The sequence below is a fragment of the Benincasa hispida genome, chromosome 8 (assembly GCF_027475165.1).
Source record: "Benincasa hispida cultivar pf3 chromosome 8, pf3_genome.v1.1, whole genome shotgun sequence".
Classification (NCBI taxonomy): domain Eukaryota; kingdom Viridiplantae; phylum Streptophyta; class Magnoliopsida; order Cucurbitales; family Cucurbitaceae; genus Benincasa; species Benincasa hispida.
The window spans coordinates 27,983,261-28,004,382 of NC_143485.1; the positions used below are offsets into that span (position 1 = coordinate 27,983,261).

A 21,122-nucleotide genomic window follows, 5' to 3' on the forward strand; every position below is an offset into this window, starting at 1 on the left:
CTAAAAATGTTGGTGATTCAATCCCCACTTTAGTTGGTGATGGTCTAATTATCAATTTTCTTTGAGGGTAAGCATCACATGATAAGTCATTAGATTGAAGAATCTTTTGGTTCTTCAATGGATGTCCACATGAATTCTCAATAATTCTTCTCAACATTATAGACCCTAGATGACTAATCTATCATGCCAAATTGTAAATATGTCTGGATTCATGAACTTCAGATTCACTGTTGCATATGTTTCAATTACTGTTATAATATAATCCAGAAGATAAAGCAGACAACTCTTCCAATATACGTTTTTCATATGAGATAGTAGATATGATATAAAGATACTCCATATTATTCTTTCCATTAGTCTCAATATGATAACCATTGAAACGTATATCTTTAAAATTATGTAGATTTCTCTTTGATTGACTAGAGAACGATGACTGTAAATTTTGTTTCCCAGGCAAAATAATATTTGCTTTTTCAAATCCTTCAATTAGGTCTGCGGAACCTGATATCGTATTGACTTTTCCTTCCAGTATTGTCAGTTTAGAAAAATATTTTCTACTTTTAAGTATTGTATATGTAGTTGCATTGTCTGCTAGATAAAGATTTTTTTTACTCATTTTTTAGTCACCCAACTTATGAAAATGATCTAGGTTTCTTAAGGAACTACCTTTAGCGGGAAAAACGATAGAAGCTCGTACTGATAACGTGTTGTGAACTTGAGAAGTACAACAACACAACAAGAACACAGATACCAATAAAATATAATATTAAAACAAATATAATATAATATACTAATAAAACAAATAAATATTATAATAAATTAAATGTAATATATAAATAAATAAAATAAAATAAAATAACAAAATATGGAATAAGGAATTTCTTTAAAATCTCCACTTTCTCCAATTTTCATGGATTTTGCCCAATGTATGTGTCTTCCAAAACTCATTAAATGCCACTATTTATGGCAATTTGGCAAGTGGGAGGTGGATTAGATGGATACTAGTAACGTGTAATGTTGAGACAAATGGACAACAGTTTGGAAAATGAGGATATGACACATGGTTAATAGACACCAAGCATGAGCATCTAATAAACATCTATTATCATAAGATTTATAATAATTAACATATAAGTGTAAAAATTAATAAATAAAAGTAAATAGAAATAAAAGAAGGAAAGAAAGAAATATAAAAAGGGTAACATAGAAAAGAAGGAGATATATTATTCTAAAAAATAAAATAAAATAAAAAAAGTCTTACCTAGGATTCAATCCCAAGATCATGAGGCCCTAAGAAGTCTAGACATGTTGCTTACCCAATGACCCAAGACAACATTTTAATTCTTTATTGGAAATATGATTAAAATAGAAATGAAATACGGAGAAACTACTTTTTGAAATTTGTCATTCTTGACTTTATCTTTAGAAATGTTTCTATTTTAGAAACAAGAAACATGAATACGGTTATCAAACAAATCAGTTTCTTAACAATTGAGAAATAGAAATAGAAAATAGAAAACGAGAACGTTATTAAACCGACCTCTGATTATGATTTGATGGATGGGATCTGTTTTAATAAATTTATATGATTTGGTTAGTGATGGACTAGACCTTTTGATTTTATTATAATTATAATTATATAGTTAAAGAGAGAGTAGACACGCCGAGACTAGAGTAAGAATACTTTATAGTTCCTTGATAAAAGAAAATTTTAGAAGTTAGTGATTGGAAAAGTATTGTGGCTAGCTTTGTCATATAGTTGATGATATAATTAAATTTTCTAAAGAAAAGTAGATTAGTTTTGTATTATTAGAAATTTGAGTGAATAACCTTTGGTTTGGTCGATGGAGGAGGGTACTGAAACTTAGCAAAATGAATTAAGTAAAGAGAAAATAATTAGCTTTTAAGATTAAGGTATGAGTTTTTCACCCTAAATAAATTTAGGCTCTGTTTGGTAACCATTTGAATTTTTGTTTTTTGTTTTTAAAAAATAAGTCTATATCATCCACATTTTTTACCATGATTTGCATCTTTCTTAAGTATAATAGTTGAATTCTTAGTCAAATTCCAAATTTCAAAAACATTTTTTTAAAAGCTGCTTTTTTTAGTTCTCAAAATTTGACTTAGTTTTTTTAAAACACTGGTGAAAAATAGATAACAAAAGAAGAAATTTGGAGGTGAAAGTAGTGTTCATAGACTTAATTTTCAAAAAACAAAAAACAAAAAACAAAAAATAAAATGATTACCAAACAGGGCCTTGGTGTTTTGATTACTTGAGCAACTCCTATAATTTAGTATGTGCTATCTCAAATTGATTGAAGATCAAACTGATCAAGCCTCATTTGGTAATAATTTCATTTTTAGTTTTTGGTTTTTTTTAAATATTAAACCTGTTTTCTCTATATTCCTTACATTAATTTGCATTTTTCTTAAGTACAAGAGATCAATTCTTAACCAAATAAAAAAGAAAACAAGTTTTTAAAAGCTGCTTTTTTAATTTTCAAATTTTGACTTATTTTTTAATATTTTGATAAAAAGTAGATAATAAAATATAGAATTTAGATGTAAAATGGATATTTATAGACTTAATTTTTTAAAAACAAAAAACTAAAGACGAAATTATTATTAGGTCATATAGGAAATAAAATTGGGTGACAATAATATGACTTGTTTCTTTGGGACAAAATTGGAAAATGTACTAGAATATAGAGTTTGACCTTGGTTCATGTGTCTTCTGGCTTTAGTGCAAGTAGAGGTTGTTGAAATTTACACCAATTAAATGTTGTAATTTTCTACCATAAACATTTCAAAATGAAAATAAAATGATTTTTAAGGGTGCCTTTTTCCTTTAATACATAATAAAATTTAGGTAATGAGTATGTCATATGATGTACTGATTTTTCATAATTTTACTTGGCTATAAGTTAATGAAAAGTTAAATTGCAAACATAATGATTAATTATACAATCACGATGCATTTTGGACAAATAAAGGAAAATGAAAAATAAAAACCTCAACTTGAGTTTCTAAACGAAGACATAGATATATATGTAATAGTCAACATGAGTGTAATTCAATTGACATAGTGCTCGTACTATCGACTTTGAGGTTTAGTAGTTTGATTCTCCCACTCCACACTTTAATTACAATACCTTTATAACATATATATATACGTAATAGTGGATAAATGTGTACTATTTGTTATGTTTATTTACACTTGTTTTGAGCCTTTCATGATTAATTTTACATGCACATCTTTTTGTTTTTGTACACTTCAAACAATTTGAGCAAATCAAAGTGTTTGAAAGTTTTATAGAGAAAAGGGATAAAAAATAATAATATTTTTGAAAATTTTTTATTTATAAGAATTTTCCTTGAAAAAGAATCAAATGAAGTGAAGAATGGCGATAATGTGAACAAAAATCATGTAATTAAAGAGAAAATAGAAATTCCAACCATAATTAGATTTTCTCTATTTATATTTGTAATATTTGTATTTAACCCGGTATTCTCTATTTGTAATATACACAGTAATTCTAATAAAATATTTCTTAGAATACATTACTTCTTTAAACAGAGAACATGCAAAATTTCCAAGAAAACTTTGAGATATCGTCTAGGGCATCTCATCAACGCCATAATTATTGTAGCAAAGACATTGCTCCCCTAAGACCAATGCCTTGACGCTGCCCCCAGCATCTTGACGCGATCAAATTTGACGAAAACAACACGTGCAAGATTTAGCCCATTTTTAGTTGGGTAGAAAATTAGAATTTTGTCCCTATTGGGATTTATGTCCTAAATTTCGTAATCTGTAAATTTGTAAACAAATTATTGAATAAATAAAGTATTATTTATTATTTGCAATACTCAAATCCAATAAGATCCAAAGTCATTTTAGGTAACTTGAATAGTATGTGATTGATATACAAGTGGATCGTGTTCAACGAATTGAAGGTTTGTGGAAATCGTGCGGAAGCGAGATTGGATCCCAATTTAAATTTTTTACCGAAACATAAAATTACAGAGAACAAAAACTTCATGCATTAAAGAAAATTACAACATGCTTTAATTAAAAGAAAGAATTTAGGGTTTAGAAAATACTAACCCATGTAGTCACAATTCTTCTTGACATAATTCTCTCTTGGTTACATCTAACTTTTTTAAGTTCCACTAATCTCTTTAATAAATAATAAGTCATAGTCCAACTATGACCAAACTTCTCTCGGGCTAGGAAAGGGTGTGGCGCCACATTGTTCAAGCTCAGAATCAGTCCTTAAGGGAGCAATTTCTCTACTTACTCTAACTATAGAGGAAGAGTGAATTTCTTCTTGTGTAGCTGCGTTTCCAACTCCCAAATCAAACAAATCCAAAAAATAGTAGGCATATTGAGTCGACGACACCACCACTCCCACTCGTGTAGATCAAAGGATCACCTTTATAGGCAGGAGTTCACAACTCACTCAGGATTCAAGTCAAGTCACCTATGCTCATCCCGGTGAAATGTAAGTCTCTTCTATCAACAGTGTTATATAGTGATACTAGTCATTTCATGGTCCAATCTTATACAAACTTTTTGTATAAAACATCCCCACTCACATGTCTCCACATGAATGATTATGATTAGATCATTTGTAGCATTTTACAATAATTGTAACATCTGCAAAGTGAGTCGTATTCATAGTGCTACCAAGATAAGGTACCCAATCTTATTCATCTACTACAGATCGTTTAAGTTGTCTTTTAAACATGATTCACTTGTATATCTCAACATACATGTTTAAGTTATAGAAGGCAACATTGGATCTTAGTTTATTAGTTTTATGGGTTAATGTTACTAAAGGTCAAATAAAATACTACTTATTAAATGAAGGGCTAGTTGTATAAATGAAATTCAAGCCCAAAATAATAGAATATGTAGAACAAGGATAAAATAATTACATATATAGAACAAAAAATGGTAAAAGACCAAAAAACCCACGCCCAACCACCATTTTCCAAGCTGCTTTCCGGTTTTCTCAAATTGAAAGCTATCACTGATAGCTTTCAATTTAAGAAATGTGTTATCACTGATAGTTGCTATCAATGATAGTTTCTATTAGTAGCTATCGCTGATAACTGCTATCAGCGATAGCTTTTCGATTTGAGAAGTGTGCTATCAGTTGCTATCATTGATAACTGTTATCAGTTGCTATCACTGATAGCCGCTATCAATGATAGCTTTCAATTTGAGAAGTGTGCTATTAGTTGCTATTGCTGATAGTTGCAATCAGCGATACTGATATCAATGATAACTTTCAATTTAAGAAATGTGCTATCAGTTGCTATTAGTGATACTGCTATTGGTGAATATCACTGTTAGTTGCTATCGTTGATAGCAACTGAAAGCTACTATCAACGATAACTTTCAATTTGAGAAATGTGCTATCAGTTGCTATTATTGATAATTGTTATTAGTGATGTTGCTATTAGTTATAACTTTCAATTGGAAAAATGGACTATCAGTTGCTACCACTGATATGTTTCTATCAATGATAGCCAAATAGTGGCTATTGCTAATATGTTTCTATCAATGGTAATATTTTGATGCTTTTTATTGCTTGAATTTGATATCATATTATACTTGTTTGTAAATAATCGGAGTTTTTTTTTTTTATTAATTTGTTGATACATGTAGTATGTTTGTATGTCGTTATTGATGCATATAGGTATATAATGATATCCTTCTATATTGATAGTCATAAAGGATATCATTGATAGCTATTGTCAGTGATATCTTTCTATTGCTATCAAAGTAAAGGATATCATTGATAGTATTTATGTATTATGCAATGTAGTATTTTAGATGAAATGACTCATCGAGATTGTTTGATTGTGCATAAAAGTTTTTATTGATAGCATGATATCATAGTACATAAAAGTTTCGTTATAATTATCAAACTTGATGATTGGCTTGTTGGTGTTAAGTCACTTATAAGTTAGGCACTTTCAAGTCTTAGGTTTGAAACTCATTTTTTCTCTTATTGTTCTATCTATTACAAATATCCTTCGTTAATATATCCAAATCCAAGTAAATTGTCCAAAATCCCAACTCACACGCGAAAATTGTGCCCGATCCACTCGATCCATTCGCGTGACCAACGATTAATCGACAATACCCACGAACCCACAATTACTCCAATGCGTGCTTACGGAAAATCGGGCATCTTCTACATCTTCTATCAGCATTTTTCTTCTTCTTCCTCAACTGGTCAGACATAAACACATCTTTGTCTGTTTAGGTATCCTCTACCCCTCTCTTCTTATCTACATTCTCAACCACTAATAAAACACAAATATATGAAAATCTTCACCGCTAAGAAAGAATCTCCTCACTGTGTGGCCTCTAAAGCTGCAGGCCCCTCTACCTGAAAAAAAACACCAACCACAAAAAAACGCTACTCTTATAAATGCAGTTCAATGATGAATTGATTGTTTATTGTGAAACCTTCCGAAAACAAAGATAGTCTGAAAATGAAAAACTACTTTGAATGTTCCACCCCATATCTCTTCTTCATTAGCAAGAACAACAGTGTTCTCGTTCTTAGGATTCTTATAGCATCCCAATTCACCAATTGCCGTAGATAAGAAATACCCTACAAAAATAAAACCCTCCATTTTTCTAGATACATAGGTTTTTAGAAGAGTCTAGGAATCTAATCAACTTTGAGGGAAAGAAGAAAGCGATTTAATCCTTTAAAAAGTATTTGTTAAAAGCTAAGTTGTTGAATGAAGTTAAGAAGGTTAGAAGTGATAGACCAAGTCATAGAACACTATCCTGTCTATCACCGATGTACACTGATAGACTACTATTATTTTCTATATGTGATAGACAGTGGTAGAACTGATAGACAACAATAGGTCACTACCATTTATACTCTAGTTATAGTTTTGTTGCCATGATAGATCAATTTTTCTAGTTCCAAAATGTTTATTGCTTTGATAGATCAGTTTTGCTAGTTCCAAAATGTTTCTTGCTCTGATAGATCAGTTTTGCTATTTCCAAAATGCTACTCAATTAGAATAACACTATCATTTCCATGTTTGTTACTGATAGACAGTGATAGTAGTATATTTCTTTCTATCTGAAGACGACGACGACGAACAAGATGAAGAAGAAAGTGATGGTGATAGACCTCTATAAAAGAACAAAAAGAAGAAGAAGAAGATAGTGATAGACCTCTATTGGTATTTATTACCTATTGTGATAGCCAGGTATAGTAATCTATTACTGTCTATTAATGATAGATAGCATAGTGAAGAAGAAGAAATAGAAAAAGAAGGACAAGTAGAAAAAGGAGAAGAAGCTAATAGTGATAGATCTCTATCAGTGTCTACACTAATAAAGGTTGATAGTATTCTATCACCGATAGATGCTGATAGTCTTCTATCACCGTTTATCACTGATAGACGGTGATAGAAGACTATCATCGTCTATCGGTGATAGACATTGATGGAGATCTATCAATGACCATGAGTTTCCTTCTTTGATCTTTTTTCTTCAGCCACAGATTTCTTTCTTTCACAAATCAAAGCAACGCTAAAGTTCATTATTCAACAAATCAAACAATGCGGATCAAACATTGTGAAGGAATCAAATTATCGATGCGAAAACGATTGATCGCCTTTGTATCAGTGAATTTTTTTTCGGAACAAGTTAAAACAAAGAAAAACGCAGAATATGATAAACATAAATATATTATGGAAGCATGTTTTCTAATTAAACAGAGAGGATAGGGAAGATTAGACATACCCTTGAAGAAAACCTTCTTCACGAATTCCTCTTCCAGTGATCACGAACAAAGAACTTATGCACCTCACGAATACAGCAAAATCATAGGATCTCTCAAACAATAGATACCACAAGTGACTTCCTCACTATTCTCAAGGTGAGAATCAAGAAGGAGTTGTGGGCTCTTCTTGTTATTTTTGGTGAGGGATAAGGGAGTTCTTTGAGAGAGCTTTCACATAGAAAGAAGATGAATTGCACATATGTTCATCCATCCATCAAAACTTCTGTGATATCCTTATATATAAGAGAGATGAGAGGAGTCATTTTCGTAACTCCCTTCATCACGTAAAATAACTCAATTTTTAGTTATATTAAAATAATATAATCAAAACCAACCTTATATTATATCTCATATAAGATAATCTATAGTTTATATTATATCATATATAATATAAGCTAACTTTATATCTTCTCATATAACCAATAGTTTTAATATGAATCATATTCATATTAATTTTAACTTATAGTTTTTATATGAATCTTATCCATATAATTAATATTTGAATCATATTCAAATATTTATCTCTCCCATTAAACTTTATATTACAATGTATCCATATACATTATATTAATTATATCTTATAAAATTAATTTCTTTTAATTAATTTGAACGATTCAAATTAAATCAAAATTAATTTGATTCTCATTTAACCCTTATTGAACTAGTAAAAGGACTTTATGGACCTACAGATTAGAAGCTCAAATGAGATAATTAATTAAACTCTTTAATTAAATTAATCAACATTCATTAATTATCGGTCACTCCACTAAAGACTAATAGTTGCACTCTTCGTACAGTAAGTTGACCCTTCACAAATTACTCGTAACTATAATTGGATCAAAATTACCATTTTACCCTTGTAGTTACATCTAACTTCAAGTATCATTAATCCCTCTAATGAACTATTAATCATTAATCCCTCTAATGAACTATTAATCATTAATCCCTCTAATGAACCATTAGTTATAGTGAAATTATAAACTAGACCCCTTTCTAGCCTGTAAGAGGGTGAGGCGTCTCAATATTCAAAACCCAGAATCAGCCCTTAAGAGAGCAATTTATGTACTTACCCTAATAATGGGAAGGAGTGAATTCTATCTTGTGATGTTGTGTTCTCAACTCCCGACGAATCTCCAAAATGGTAGGTATAGTGAGTAGGTGAATCTAGTCACTCTCATCCATGTACATCAAAGAACCGCCCTTATAGGCAGGAGTTCACAACTCACTTAGGATTAAGGTCAAGTCACCTATGGTCATTCTAGTGAAAGGTAAGTCTCTTCAAGTAATGACGTTATAAAGAGAAACTAATCATTCTGTGGTCCGGTCTTATACAAACTCTTTATACAAGATATCCCACTCACATGTCTTCACATGAAAGATAAAGATTAGATCATTTGTAATACTTTACATAATTGTAATAATTACAAAGTGGGCTGCATCCGTAGTGTCACCAAGATAAGATATTCATGTTTATCTATCTGCTACAGACTATTCAGGTTATTACTTAAACATGATCCACTTATATGTCACCACATACATGTTTAAGTTATATTAAATAATCTTAGTTAATTGTTTTGGATTAATGAAAATTAAATGTCAAATAAAATAACTCTTTATTTCATTAAATAAATAATTTGTTGTACAAATAATTTACAAACTATGAAACCACGAGATTTAGAGCATCAACCTCAACATAATGAATATAATTTTTGAAGTGAATTTATGCTTTCTTTTGGATTAGATAGTTTGTGTCTATTATTGATAGACTTTGATAGATGTCAAGCAGTTTTTTATCACTGGTAGACATTCATAACCACTCGATCAATGTATTTCACTACTGTAATAAATGTGTCTTTCATCTCCTCTATTTTAGACTTTTCTGATTTGGAAGCTTATGAGGACTAAAACCCTTGCCCACATTCTCTACAAAACTTCTCCTGCCTTGAAGTGAATCCCAAATCAGCAAACCTTTGTGTTATTTTGGGATTCTCTCTGAGACCATAGCCTGAATTCCCATTAGTAACCACCGATTCTGAATCTCTTTTGCTTCTTTTCCTCTCTGTTGGAACTTGAAACTTCAAGATACTGCTTCTTTCCCTTTTCTTCTCTGCAACTCATGGTGATTTCTCATTTTTGTAAATTATGATATGACCTCCCAAAGACTTCCCACACGTAAAGCTCTTGTGGCAAAAGTTGCAAACAAAAACTTGTTTTGTTTAGAATCCTCCATTGGATATTAACTCAAATGATTAGTTAAGAACCCAAGAAGATCATTTCAACATATAGAATGATGCATTCTCTTGATCTTTGAATGAAAAGTTTCCAAATTTGGTTAGCGTGGATACGATCATCGAGAAATCTCTGTATATTTTCTTGGATGTGTGAAACTCTTGGTCAAGAGCAAGATCTGAGAAGTGACTTTCATTTCTGTATATATAGCTATTTCACATCCGTCATAGAATGCTGAAAACAAGAAGAAAGAAAAATTAAATCTGGGAACAAACTTGTGAAAACGCATTATGCAGAAAGTGAAAGGAGGAGGAGGTGTTGGTCTAATATGCCTAGCAATATCGTGTTGTCGATGAACCTCAAAGACCAATCGTCGTGAAGAAAAAAATCACCAGTGGGATGTTCATTATGTGGGTTGAGTTGGGTTTAAATGACTTTTTAGACTTAACTCAATTATTCGAGTTATAAATTTAACTTAAATAACCCTTATTAAATAAACTTAATCCAACCATGAAATATTTGAGTTGAGTTTGGTTCGAGTTGCTCGATCATTTATTTAAATTTTTATTCTAACAAAAAGTGAGATATTAATATGTAAAAATTTGATTTAATTGTTTTCATATATTATTAAAATCAAAATTCAATATCAATTTATATAATGAAAAATTTCTTTCCAAGATACTAAAAATTCATTTATAGAATTGTTGGAGAATAAATTATCCAAAAAGTTAAATAAATTTATGTATATATAATTGTATCACTATTACAAATATATATATATATATATATATATATATTTTAAATTTTCAAAAATATTTATTAAACGTTTTATCGATTTTCATGAAATTGAGTGTTGACATTTCCGTCGATCCATATTTTGAAGCAGTTAGATTAAAACTTTTTTTTTTTTTGTTAGAAAAGGAAAAAAACTAAAAATTCAAGGCAGTTTTGTTCTTGGTCATTTCCAAACGAAGCCTTAACTACTAAGCTTTGGTCTCTAATTCTCATATTTGGTTGCATTGCAAGATCTTCCCTCTCTCCTTCTCTCTGCGACTTGTTCATCTTCAACCTCTGCCCATTTCTCTCCATCGCAACGTTCTTCATCGTTCAATCTATCAGACCTTCGAATTCGAATTCGGTAAGCATTTCAGATCTCGTCTCTCTCTTCCAATTCTTCTTTGCCTTACAATTTCTCAGTCCTTTCTTGCTCTACTTCAAATTTACGATACCACCATTTGGAATCCACGGATTGACGGATTCTCTCTTCCACGCTGATCGCAGAGATCTAAGCACCTCCCGGCAAAATGGCGGGTCGGTTCGGCCTATCGTCAACTGCTCCGGCCACCATGATCGTTACCAATACACCGGCGGCGGACCTTGCACTCACTAATCTTGCTTACTGCTCCGCTTCTGATCTTCAAAACTATGCGGTCCCTGGCACTAAGCTCTTCCTTGCCTTGGTTGGCGATTCCTCTGTCCTCTCACTCTCATATCCTTTTCATTACTTTACATTTACCTCATTCATTCTTTTTTTCCCTTCCTTAGCTGTATTTTACGTTTTCTTTATATCTAATTAGCCATTTTGCATTATATTCCTTAGCTTGGTGAGGTTTCAAGCTCGTCTCGAGGTTAATGTTTGGCTAATTTTAGTATATGAAACCTTGAATTATTCTACTTTCATATTATTAGAGATTATTAACTGTTCTTAGAGCAAACTACTTTGTTCTGTATGAAAACTTCGACATTTGTGGTACTGCTCGTTCAATGTTGTTCATAACTGCTTTTGTCATCTGCTCAATTGGCTATACATTGCTGTTAGAGGAAATTGGCGACTAGTAATTTCAATTATATTATGTTAAAAGTGAGAGTATGTGCATATTCTATGTTGAGGGTTCTCTATCATTTTCTTTCTATTTTTGTGGGCTTAACGGAGAAAAACTCCTCATGGAAGCATAAGCAGTGGCTATATTGCCTTAAATGCTATTCAACGTCGTCATGCTAGAGTTTCAACTGGGGACAGGATATCTGTGGCAAGGTCTTTGTCTATACTGTACTCTTTTTCTTTGCAACTGTTTCAGTAATCATAATACTTTTAAAATGATATTTTCTTAGATTTATCCTGCCAGAGGATTTCAACCTGGCGCTACTTAGATTGGACTTGGAGTTTGTTAAAAAGGGTTCCAAAAGTGAGCAGGTATGCAGAATGAAGTCAAATTTGAACTATTCATGACTGTTCTAGGATAGTTTCGATAGTTTCGAAGCGTATCATCAAGGAATTAATTATTAAGGTTTTATTCCTTTTTTATATTTTTGTAGGTCGATGCTGTTCTCTTGGCTAATCAACTGAGGAAGAGATTTATCAACCAGGTAGAATTTTGAGGTGTAACTTATCTGATATGCATGCTCTTGTTACTTTGTATTCTTCCTGGTGGCCGTATTTCCAATTGTTTGCTTGTTTTTTGTTTTTGGTTTTTTCTAGATTGTGTAAATTTTACATTTCCCCCAATATAGCGCTTCATAAGTTTTCTACAGTGCTATGTTTATAGCACACCATTCCAGACGTTATGTGAAAAATCCCTGATAAATGATAGTTCATAGATATTTTTTTTGATGAATCTGTTATTTTAAAAATATTTGTTAATAAATATCTCATCTCCCAAAGCAAAGTTGATTATCTAGAATGTAGGTATTCTTCGGTTCCTCATTTGGTGTTTAATAATATATGATACCTTCTAGAAAAAGGTTGGAGGTCCATAACTTATTTACTGGTTATGCTTGCATGCAGATAATGACGGCAGGGCAAAGAGTTTCTTTCGAGTACCATGGTACTAACTATATCTTCACAGTTAATCAAGCTGTTGTTGAAGGGCAGGATACATCCAATGGTGTTGAAAGAGGGATGATTTCAAATGATACCTATTTTGTCTTTGAAACATCAAATGGAAGTGGAATAAAGGTTACCTGTTCGAAAATCTCATCCATTTCCTTGTATATTTTTTTCCAGAATATTGAACCCATTTCCTTGTAAGCTTTTCGTCTTCTTCTTCTCATCCCTTACCCTTGGCTAGTTAATTAAACAGCCATTGTAGGTTCCTTTAGATGTAGCTACATTTAGAGCCATAAAGTGGCTTCAAGTTTTCAATCCTGGATTGTCGTATTTTATGGGAATTTATGTGGCTGCTACTTGGTGCAGGCTTAGGCATTATTTCTGAAACTATAGTAACCTCTTTACATCAATTAGGTGTTATTCCTGTGATTTCCATTGTGCTGGAATTTTCCTTCCCATTTCTCTGTGCATTTAATATTATCAATTTAGCGTTTCTAATTCAACAAGACAATCCTAGATTGTAGTATAGAAAAGTAAATATGAATATTAGTAGTTTCCTTCTATGTGATGTGACGTCATGACAAGTCTAGTTTAAAACTACGTTAGACTAACCTCATTATGGATACATTTGATTTCAATATTTATTACTGACTACAGGTCCAATATATTTGAGTTAGGCTGGACCTTTCTTGGTGCTTGCTTGATGTGTTGGCTTAAATGCTCCGACAATGACATTTTCCATGCTTCTCTCACATTTGCTTTCTTTTTCCTCTTTGCTCATTATTGTCTGTGAAGGAAGAGTCCTAATGACGTTGATGTGATAGTAGTCTATAATCATTCTCTATTTAGTGCAGTATTATTGGATGAGTAATTTTTTAAAATTACTTCTCTTTGATTTGCATGCATCTGCTTGCACTTGCAGATTGTTAATCAACGTGAAGCTGCTAGTAGTAACATTTTTCGGCAAAAAGAATTTAATCTTCAAGCACTTGGCATTGGAGGATTAAGTGAAGAGTTTGCTGATATATTTCGAAGAGCTTTTGCCTCTCGTGTTTTTCCTCCGCATGTGACCAGCAAGTAAGAATCTCATAACTATAGTTAATCATTTTCTTGTTGTTATCATGCTTTCTAATCAGATACCTTATGATAGGTTGGGCATTAAACATGTAAAAGGAATGCTGCTTTATGGGCCACCTGGAACTGGCAAAACTCTTATTGCCCGTCAAATTGGAAAAATGTTGAATGGGAGAGAACCAAAGGTTAATATATAAGTTTACCTTCTATATATGTTTGATGTATTTTTTTGCATCATGGGCTCATATCATCCTCTATGTTTAGCATCTGAATTACTTTCTCTCTTTTCCAATCTTTTTCAATTTCCACTTTAGATGCATAAGATCTCTTAATTCTTAGTATTGCCGGGATGAAAAGCTGACTTATTTGTTGAAGTCGACTATTGTTGGTTTGACAAAATAAAGAGCAACAGATTATAAGAACTAAGACCTTCGAGGCATTATGGCCCAATGTTTTCAGGTTTCAGCCATTTTACATGAGCAATTTTCTTCCTTCATCTGGAATTGTCTGTAATAATTACACCTTTACATTGTCAATCTTTTATGATCTCTAAGTGCTATTTCTTCTGCATAGTCTCTGCGAATTATCATAATCCATATTAAGGTCCGGCCAAACTTTGTTTGCTGTCGTGCTCTCTCCCACATGTTTTTCTCCACCTTGTTAGATTGTCAATGGCCCTGAAGTGTTGAGCAAGTTCGTTGGTGAAACTGAAAAGAATGTGAGAGATCTTTTTGCTGATGCTGAGAATGATCAAAGGACCCACGGTAATGGGGGTGATATAGATATTATGATATTTCAACACAAGTATTTCAATTTTGTTAATTCCACGTTGGCTTTTTCTCAAGACAGGAGACCAAAGTGAGTTGCATGTCATAATCTTCGATGAAATTGATGCTATTTGTAAGGTATGTGGTTTTCTTTAATATATTGTAACGTTATTTCTTTTATTTTTGAAGATTCACAAAGAAATTAATGTCCCAAGTGAAAGGCATTAGATCTTCTTAACTCTTCCCATAGTCGTAAAAAACTAAGTTCGCTAAAATGAAGATCTGGCTCATGATGTTGGCTATTATTGAATCAACTTTCTTCTGAATTTTATTTCCAAGGTGAAACTAAGAATAAATCAAATTCAATCCATAGGATAGTAAATGAACACACTGTAATCAGGATTTCACCCATTTGACAACCCTGTTTCTCTTTCATTTGAGTATTTGTCTATATATTATAAGGTTTTGAGCCAAAAGTTGCCCATTTCACCTTTTTGCTTCATGCCTTCAGGCAAGGGGATCAACTAGAGATGGAACTGGAGTTCATGACAGCATTGTCAACCAGTTACTCACGAAGGTTTGTGTGAATTTTTGTGTTGCAAAGTAGTATCAGTACTACATTTGGTGGACCTTCTTTTATACTTATGTATTTTATCACAATGATGATATCATGTCTAAGAAGCATCATTTCTATGCAGATTGATGGTGTAGAATCATTAAACAATGTGCTACTTATTGGCATGACGAACAGAAAGGACTTACTTGATGAAGCCCTTTTAAGGTTTCTTTCTATTGATTGTCTTCTTTCTTTCTATGAAGCATTTCGTTAATGATTCTATAATTAAGCACATGAACTTCCACAGACCAGGTCGCTTGGAAGTTCAGGTTGAAATCAGCCTGCCAGACGAGAATGGCCGTTTACAGATTCTTCAAATTCATACTAACAAAATGAAAGAAAATTCTTTTATTGCTCCTGACGTGAACCTCCAAGAAATTGGTATGTTTATAACCTTTTTTTCCCCTCTCTTTTAAGATAAATATATCATTGGAAAATTTTCACAGATAGAAAAAATGTCAAAATATTTACAAAATTAGCAAAAAAAAAAGAAAAAAAAACATTGCCAGACACTGATAGACTTCTAGTAGTGTCTATCAGTGATAAATTTCTATCAGCTTCTATCACTGCAAGACACTGATAGATCAGTCTCTATCAAAGAAGATTAAAATTTTGCTATTTTATGTAAATAGTTTTTCTTATTTTTCTATTTTTGAAAATCCCATATATAATTTGGTTCTCAAAGCTTACACCTTTTTTAAATTTTATTTCTATTATTCTAAAGGTTTTAAATGGATCGTCAAGTTATAAAAGAATTAATTAAATTATTCAAATTTCTACTCAATATGGTAGTTGAATTGAGAAAAGGGATGGTGAGGCATTTCTATTTATTATTTTTTTAATGATAGAGCATTTTTTAAATGTTAAATAGCATCTTATCCATCATTTTAAAGAATTGAATAGGACCGGGCTGGAATCTTTAATCAGTTAGAGTTAGAGATATTATATTTAACCTTCAAAAGTTGCCAGATGATAGGGAAAAAATGTTTTTACCTATCACGTCTTTATTTTTTAAGACATTATTGAGTACTGAGTGGAAAAATGGATACTTTCACTATAAAGTTGAAAGTTTGAAGGTAGCAATTATCATTTCAAAGGTCAATAGTTTGATCCTCCTGCAGTTATTGAACTAAAAAAAAATAATAATAATAATAAAATCCTGTAAGAGAAGTTATTGAATCTTGAATAGTGAAATTTGAGTGGATTTCCTTTTTATGAACACTGAGGTAGGAGGTGACAATGACGAGGAGTTAGCATGGTGAAGTTTTTGCTGATTGTTTCTCTTCTGTCCTGTTTGACCACATGATGTACGTGGTCGAGGATAATAATTTTGAAGGTTTCTGAGTTATTAAAATCTATTTTGACAGCTGCTCGTACAAAGAACTACAGTGGTGCTGAAATTGAAGGGGTTGTGAAAAGTGCAGTATCATATGCCTTAAATAGACAATTAAGTCTTGATGATCTTACGAAGCCTGTTGATGAAGAGAGCATTAAGGTTACAATGGATGACTTTCTGAACGCAGTCCAAGAAATCGTTCCTGCTTTTGGTGCTTCAACAGATGACCTTGAAAGATGCAGGTTATTTTACAAACTATCTTTTGTTAATATGTTCTATGAAATCAATGTAATTTATTATGTTCTTTTTAGGCTTAATGGTATGGTGGATTGTGGTGGACGACATAAGCACATTTATGAAAGAGCAATGTTACTTGTAGAGCAAGTTAAAGTGAGCAAGGGAAGTCCACTAGTTACTTGTCTTCTCGAAGGCCCAAGTGGCAGGTATGCTTCATCAGGCCTTTTTTTTAAACACAATTTTTATTATACACAAGTTCAATTAGTTAGTTTTGGCTAAGACCTCACCTGTCTACAGTGGCAAAACTGCAATGGCGGCTACTGTTGGCATCGACAGTGAGTTTCCATATGTCAAAATTGTAAGTTATTTTAATTTGTGTTTTAGATTTTTGTTCCCTGTCCATGCATTTACATCCTTCTGTACTGTCTCATTACCTGGTTTTCAGTTGGTTAATCCTATTTTCTATTGTGTTTTTGTTTTTTGTTTTTTGTTTTTTTTCCCTTTTCTTGTTGGTTAGATATCAGCAGAATCAATGATTGGTCTTCTTGAGAGCACAAAATGCGCGCAGATTGTCAAGGTTTGTCTGTGTTTCTAGGGCTACTAGCTTGTCACTCACCTCAGTGTTAAACAAAGCTTACAGTGAAGCAAATTTATGCCTGCTTGATAATTATGTCTGCAGAAAGTTCTATGAGAGTTATGTTTAAGTTTTTGGCTAATGACCTTGGAATTTATTTGAAGGGACTTATATGACGTGTCACTATTTCATAGGTTTTTGAGGATGCATACAAGTCTCCATTGAGCATTATCATTCTTGACGACATTGAAAGGTAACTGTTGCTAATTCTGACAATTATCCTAGTAATTAACTTATTAGTATTCTCGCCACGAACCTCTTTTTAATATTAAAGTGCCTTATTGCAGATTACTGGAATATGTTGCCATTGGTCCTCGTTTTTCAAATTTGATGTCTCAAGCACTGATGGTTCTTCTCAAACGGCTTCCTCCCAAGGTTTCTGTCAATTTTCTGAACCTGAAGTTTTTAATTCACACCGATTTCATTTTCATTAGAACACGATAGTGATTTACATGGCTCCCTGAAGCTGTGGGAGGTCAAGTTTATATTCCATGGGAATACGAAAGTACAAATCACGCTTTCATGTTTTGGCTTTTCATCCGTGGCACTCTTCTATAATATAGTAATCTAACTGATAGTTACTAATCTATTTACCATTTGAATTACATGTCCAGGGTAAAAAGCTTCTGGTAATTGGAACAACTAGTGAAGTGGGCTTTTTAGATTCAGTTGGTATTTGTGATGCTTTCTCAGTCACCTACCATGTTCCAACATTGAAAACGGATGATGCAAAGAAGGTAAGTACTGAATACTCTTGCCACCCTTGTCGTTTCTTTTCAGATCTTAACTGCAGACATTTGTTATATTCTCGTGCTATTAAATGGGCCGGGTGTTGTACCATGTGGGATGAATTGCTATTTCCTGGTTCACTTCTGGTCTCAGAAGCTTCTTACCTATAGTCATAGAAAATTGTGCTGGACAAGAGCAAGAATTTCTTATTGTGCGCCTCTCAGAGAAATCTTTGTATAGTGATACTTGGTTTTATAAATTTACAAAATTATACTATAATTTTACCCAAAAACAAGAAAAAAATTATATGCAGATTCCTTCTCTGGATCAACTTATCTAGACTTGCATTGAACTGCTAATGCCCTCTGTTTCATTTTTTTTTTTTTGACGACAGAAAAAACATGTAAGAATACAACGCTCTTTGTTTCCTTTTTTTCTTAGGTGATGCAACAACTGAATGTTTTTGCGGAGGATGATGTGGATGCTGCTGCCGAGGCTGTCAGTGATGTAAGTTCATCTTTGTTTAACCTTTTCTGCAGTTATGTTTTATTTTACATAATCCTTCCCTTGTTTAGTTTTCTCAAATACCAAAACTAGATAGATGTACTAAGTTCGCCGCTCACATGCTCAGTTGCGTGGGATGATAATAGGATTTTTTTTTATCCAATTTTGGTTTTATTTTGCTCGAGAATAAGGTCTATTTGATAGCGATTTCTTTTTTAAAATTTGCCGTATATACATATTTTTAAAGAAAAGACAATAGACAAACTCTTTATTTTTTTTGCTAATTTAAAAAAAAAATCTTAGAAAATTGGAAAACAGACGATTAATAAAATAATAGAATTTTTATGGACTTATTGTATTAAATCTACTCAAATCATTGATTCAAGCTTTAAGAAATGGTAATGAGCCTGCGCCCTATGGTGATTTCACACAGCATTTGACTAAAAGTGGGACTTGTTCCCATTAACCCTTGAGATGAAGATCCTCTGGTTTGATTAATTTTTTTTGACAAAAACCTAATAGTATCATATTCTCTCCCCATTGTTGAATGAATTGTTCTCATTAAGTAATTGAATTGGTATATTTATTTCAATTGAAGTGTTCAATCTTTTAAATTTGGTAATAATTTTGATATATTTGTGGTAGAAGAATTCAGAATTTTAGTACTCCTTTTTAAACTTGTGGTTTTACTCTGCCATTTAGATGCCCATCAAGAAGCTGTACATGTTAATTGAGATGGCTGCTCAAGGTGAACGTGGTGGAGCAGCAGAAGCAATCTATTCTGGCTCACAGAAGATTAAGATCTCTCACTTTTTCGACTGCCTCCAGGATGTCGTCCGATACTAGATTTCGATTCTTTCATTTGGTTTTGCACCTTATAATTATAACCTTTTCTTTTGATATCGGGTTTCGGGGCTTTGATTTGTGTTTAATTTGATAATTTTGAGCTCCATGGTTGCCGATTGCCAGCTGGTTGTTGATTGAGATTGGTCGAGGTGCATATAAGAGGGAAAACAATTTTGAACTTTGGTACTCCATAGAATACTGAGTTGATCGATTGCAACGGCCATTGATGGCGGATTTTCTTGTTCAACCCAACTGCTGTTTTTAACAAACTGACATTATTAATTCTTAGATTTTCCTCAGGTGATGAATTGGAGTTACTGTTTTGAGAACCAAGGAAAATGATTGAGCTATTTGATTGTCTCATATTCGAATTGTTTCCATAATTATTTCCTTCTGAGGTTTTCTGGAAATTCACTGAGAAGTGTTTAATCTCTGCTGGCCATGGGAAATATCTCTTAAGTTTCTCATTCTCTAACTGAGGTTCATTCTCGCCTTATTTCTTCTATCACCTCTGATTTCTTAATTTGAAATTTAGGCCCATTTGGATTGCCTCGAGAAACAAAATATTTTTTACAAAATTTAAACACTTGAATAAAATTGATTAGGATATACTTGAAAATTTATTTTGAGTCGTCAAACGTTCCAATTTCTTCTAAAATAATTTATTTTTTAAATTAAACACTTAAACATGTACTTCAAACACAACCTTAGTCTAATTAAAGTTTAGTCCTTATGGTTCTATAAAGCCTTCATAAATAGTGTCAAAATGAGTATAGCTTAACCAATAGTGTTTATATTGTCAATCAGGAAGTTAGAGGTTCAATTTACACAACTCATATATTGTCAAAGAAAAGAAAGCTTCCATAAATAATCCTTATGTTGGCTTTTATCAAACCATAGAGATTATTTATAAGGTGTTATCAAACAATAGTGATAAGACAATCTTTATATTCAACCAAAAGATCCAAGCTTTTCTTGAAGTGAGGGTCCTTGAATTTAAGAAACTAATGCCAGCTTATACGAATTGAAATTAATTGAAATTAAAACACTAGAATTAGATTACCTCTTAGATCAAAGATCTAAATATAAGATTTGAGATTCTGTTTCATAGATTGAGCCACTCTACAATCAAACTTGATCAAAGCTTGATTGAATGACTCACATACGTTCAATTACAAGGATTGCAAGAACTTAGAAAATGCAAAGCTAGTTGTTGAATTCTAAGTAAAGGGTCTCAAATATGAGAAATATAATTCATTCATAAAAATTCTTATTACAATTAAAACAATAGAAGACTTTATATATCATTTTAAAGATTGCAAACTATTTAATCTAAATTAACTAAAAGTAAAAATAAAACATTAAAGAAGTTTCTTCTCAATTTCCATCTTTTCAACTACCATCTTTAATGCATCTTCCTTAAAAAAACCAACCTCCACCTTTCTAACTACCATCTTTAATTCATCTTCTTCTAGAAACATTGATTAGACA

At 32.0% G+C, this 21,122-nt stretch overlaps 1 protein-coding gene across 1 annotated transcript; it reads left to right on the forward strand.

Annotated features, from left to right (window-relative positions):
• The first annotated feature begins 10,913 nt into the window (after positions 1–10,913).
• Positions 10,914–19,994, forward strand: NSF (AAA-type ATPase family protein). The gene is made up of 22 exons (XM_090316443.1): positions 10,914–11,199; positions 11,343–11,549; positions 12,000–12,096; positions 12,174–12,255; positions 12,378–12,428; positions 12,847–13,017; positions 13,811–13,965; positions 14,039–14,147; positions 14,627–14,726; positions 14,812–14,867; positions 15,241–15,306; positions 15,428–15,510; positions 15,593–15,726; positions 16,713–16,923; positions 16,993–17,124; positions 17,216–17,276; positions 17,436–17,495; positions 17,687–17,745; positions 17,840–17,927; positions 18,167–18,289; positions 18,723–18,788; positions 19,488–19,994. The coding sequence occupies exons 2-22, from the start codon at positions 11,366–11,368 to the stop codon at positions 19,629–19,631; spliced, it is 2,232 nt and encodes a 743-aa protein (XP_090172569.1). The 5' UTR covers positions 10,914–11,199; positions 11,343–11,365; the 3' UTR covers positions 19,632–19,994.
• Positions 19,995–21,122: the final 1,128 nt, after the last annotated feature.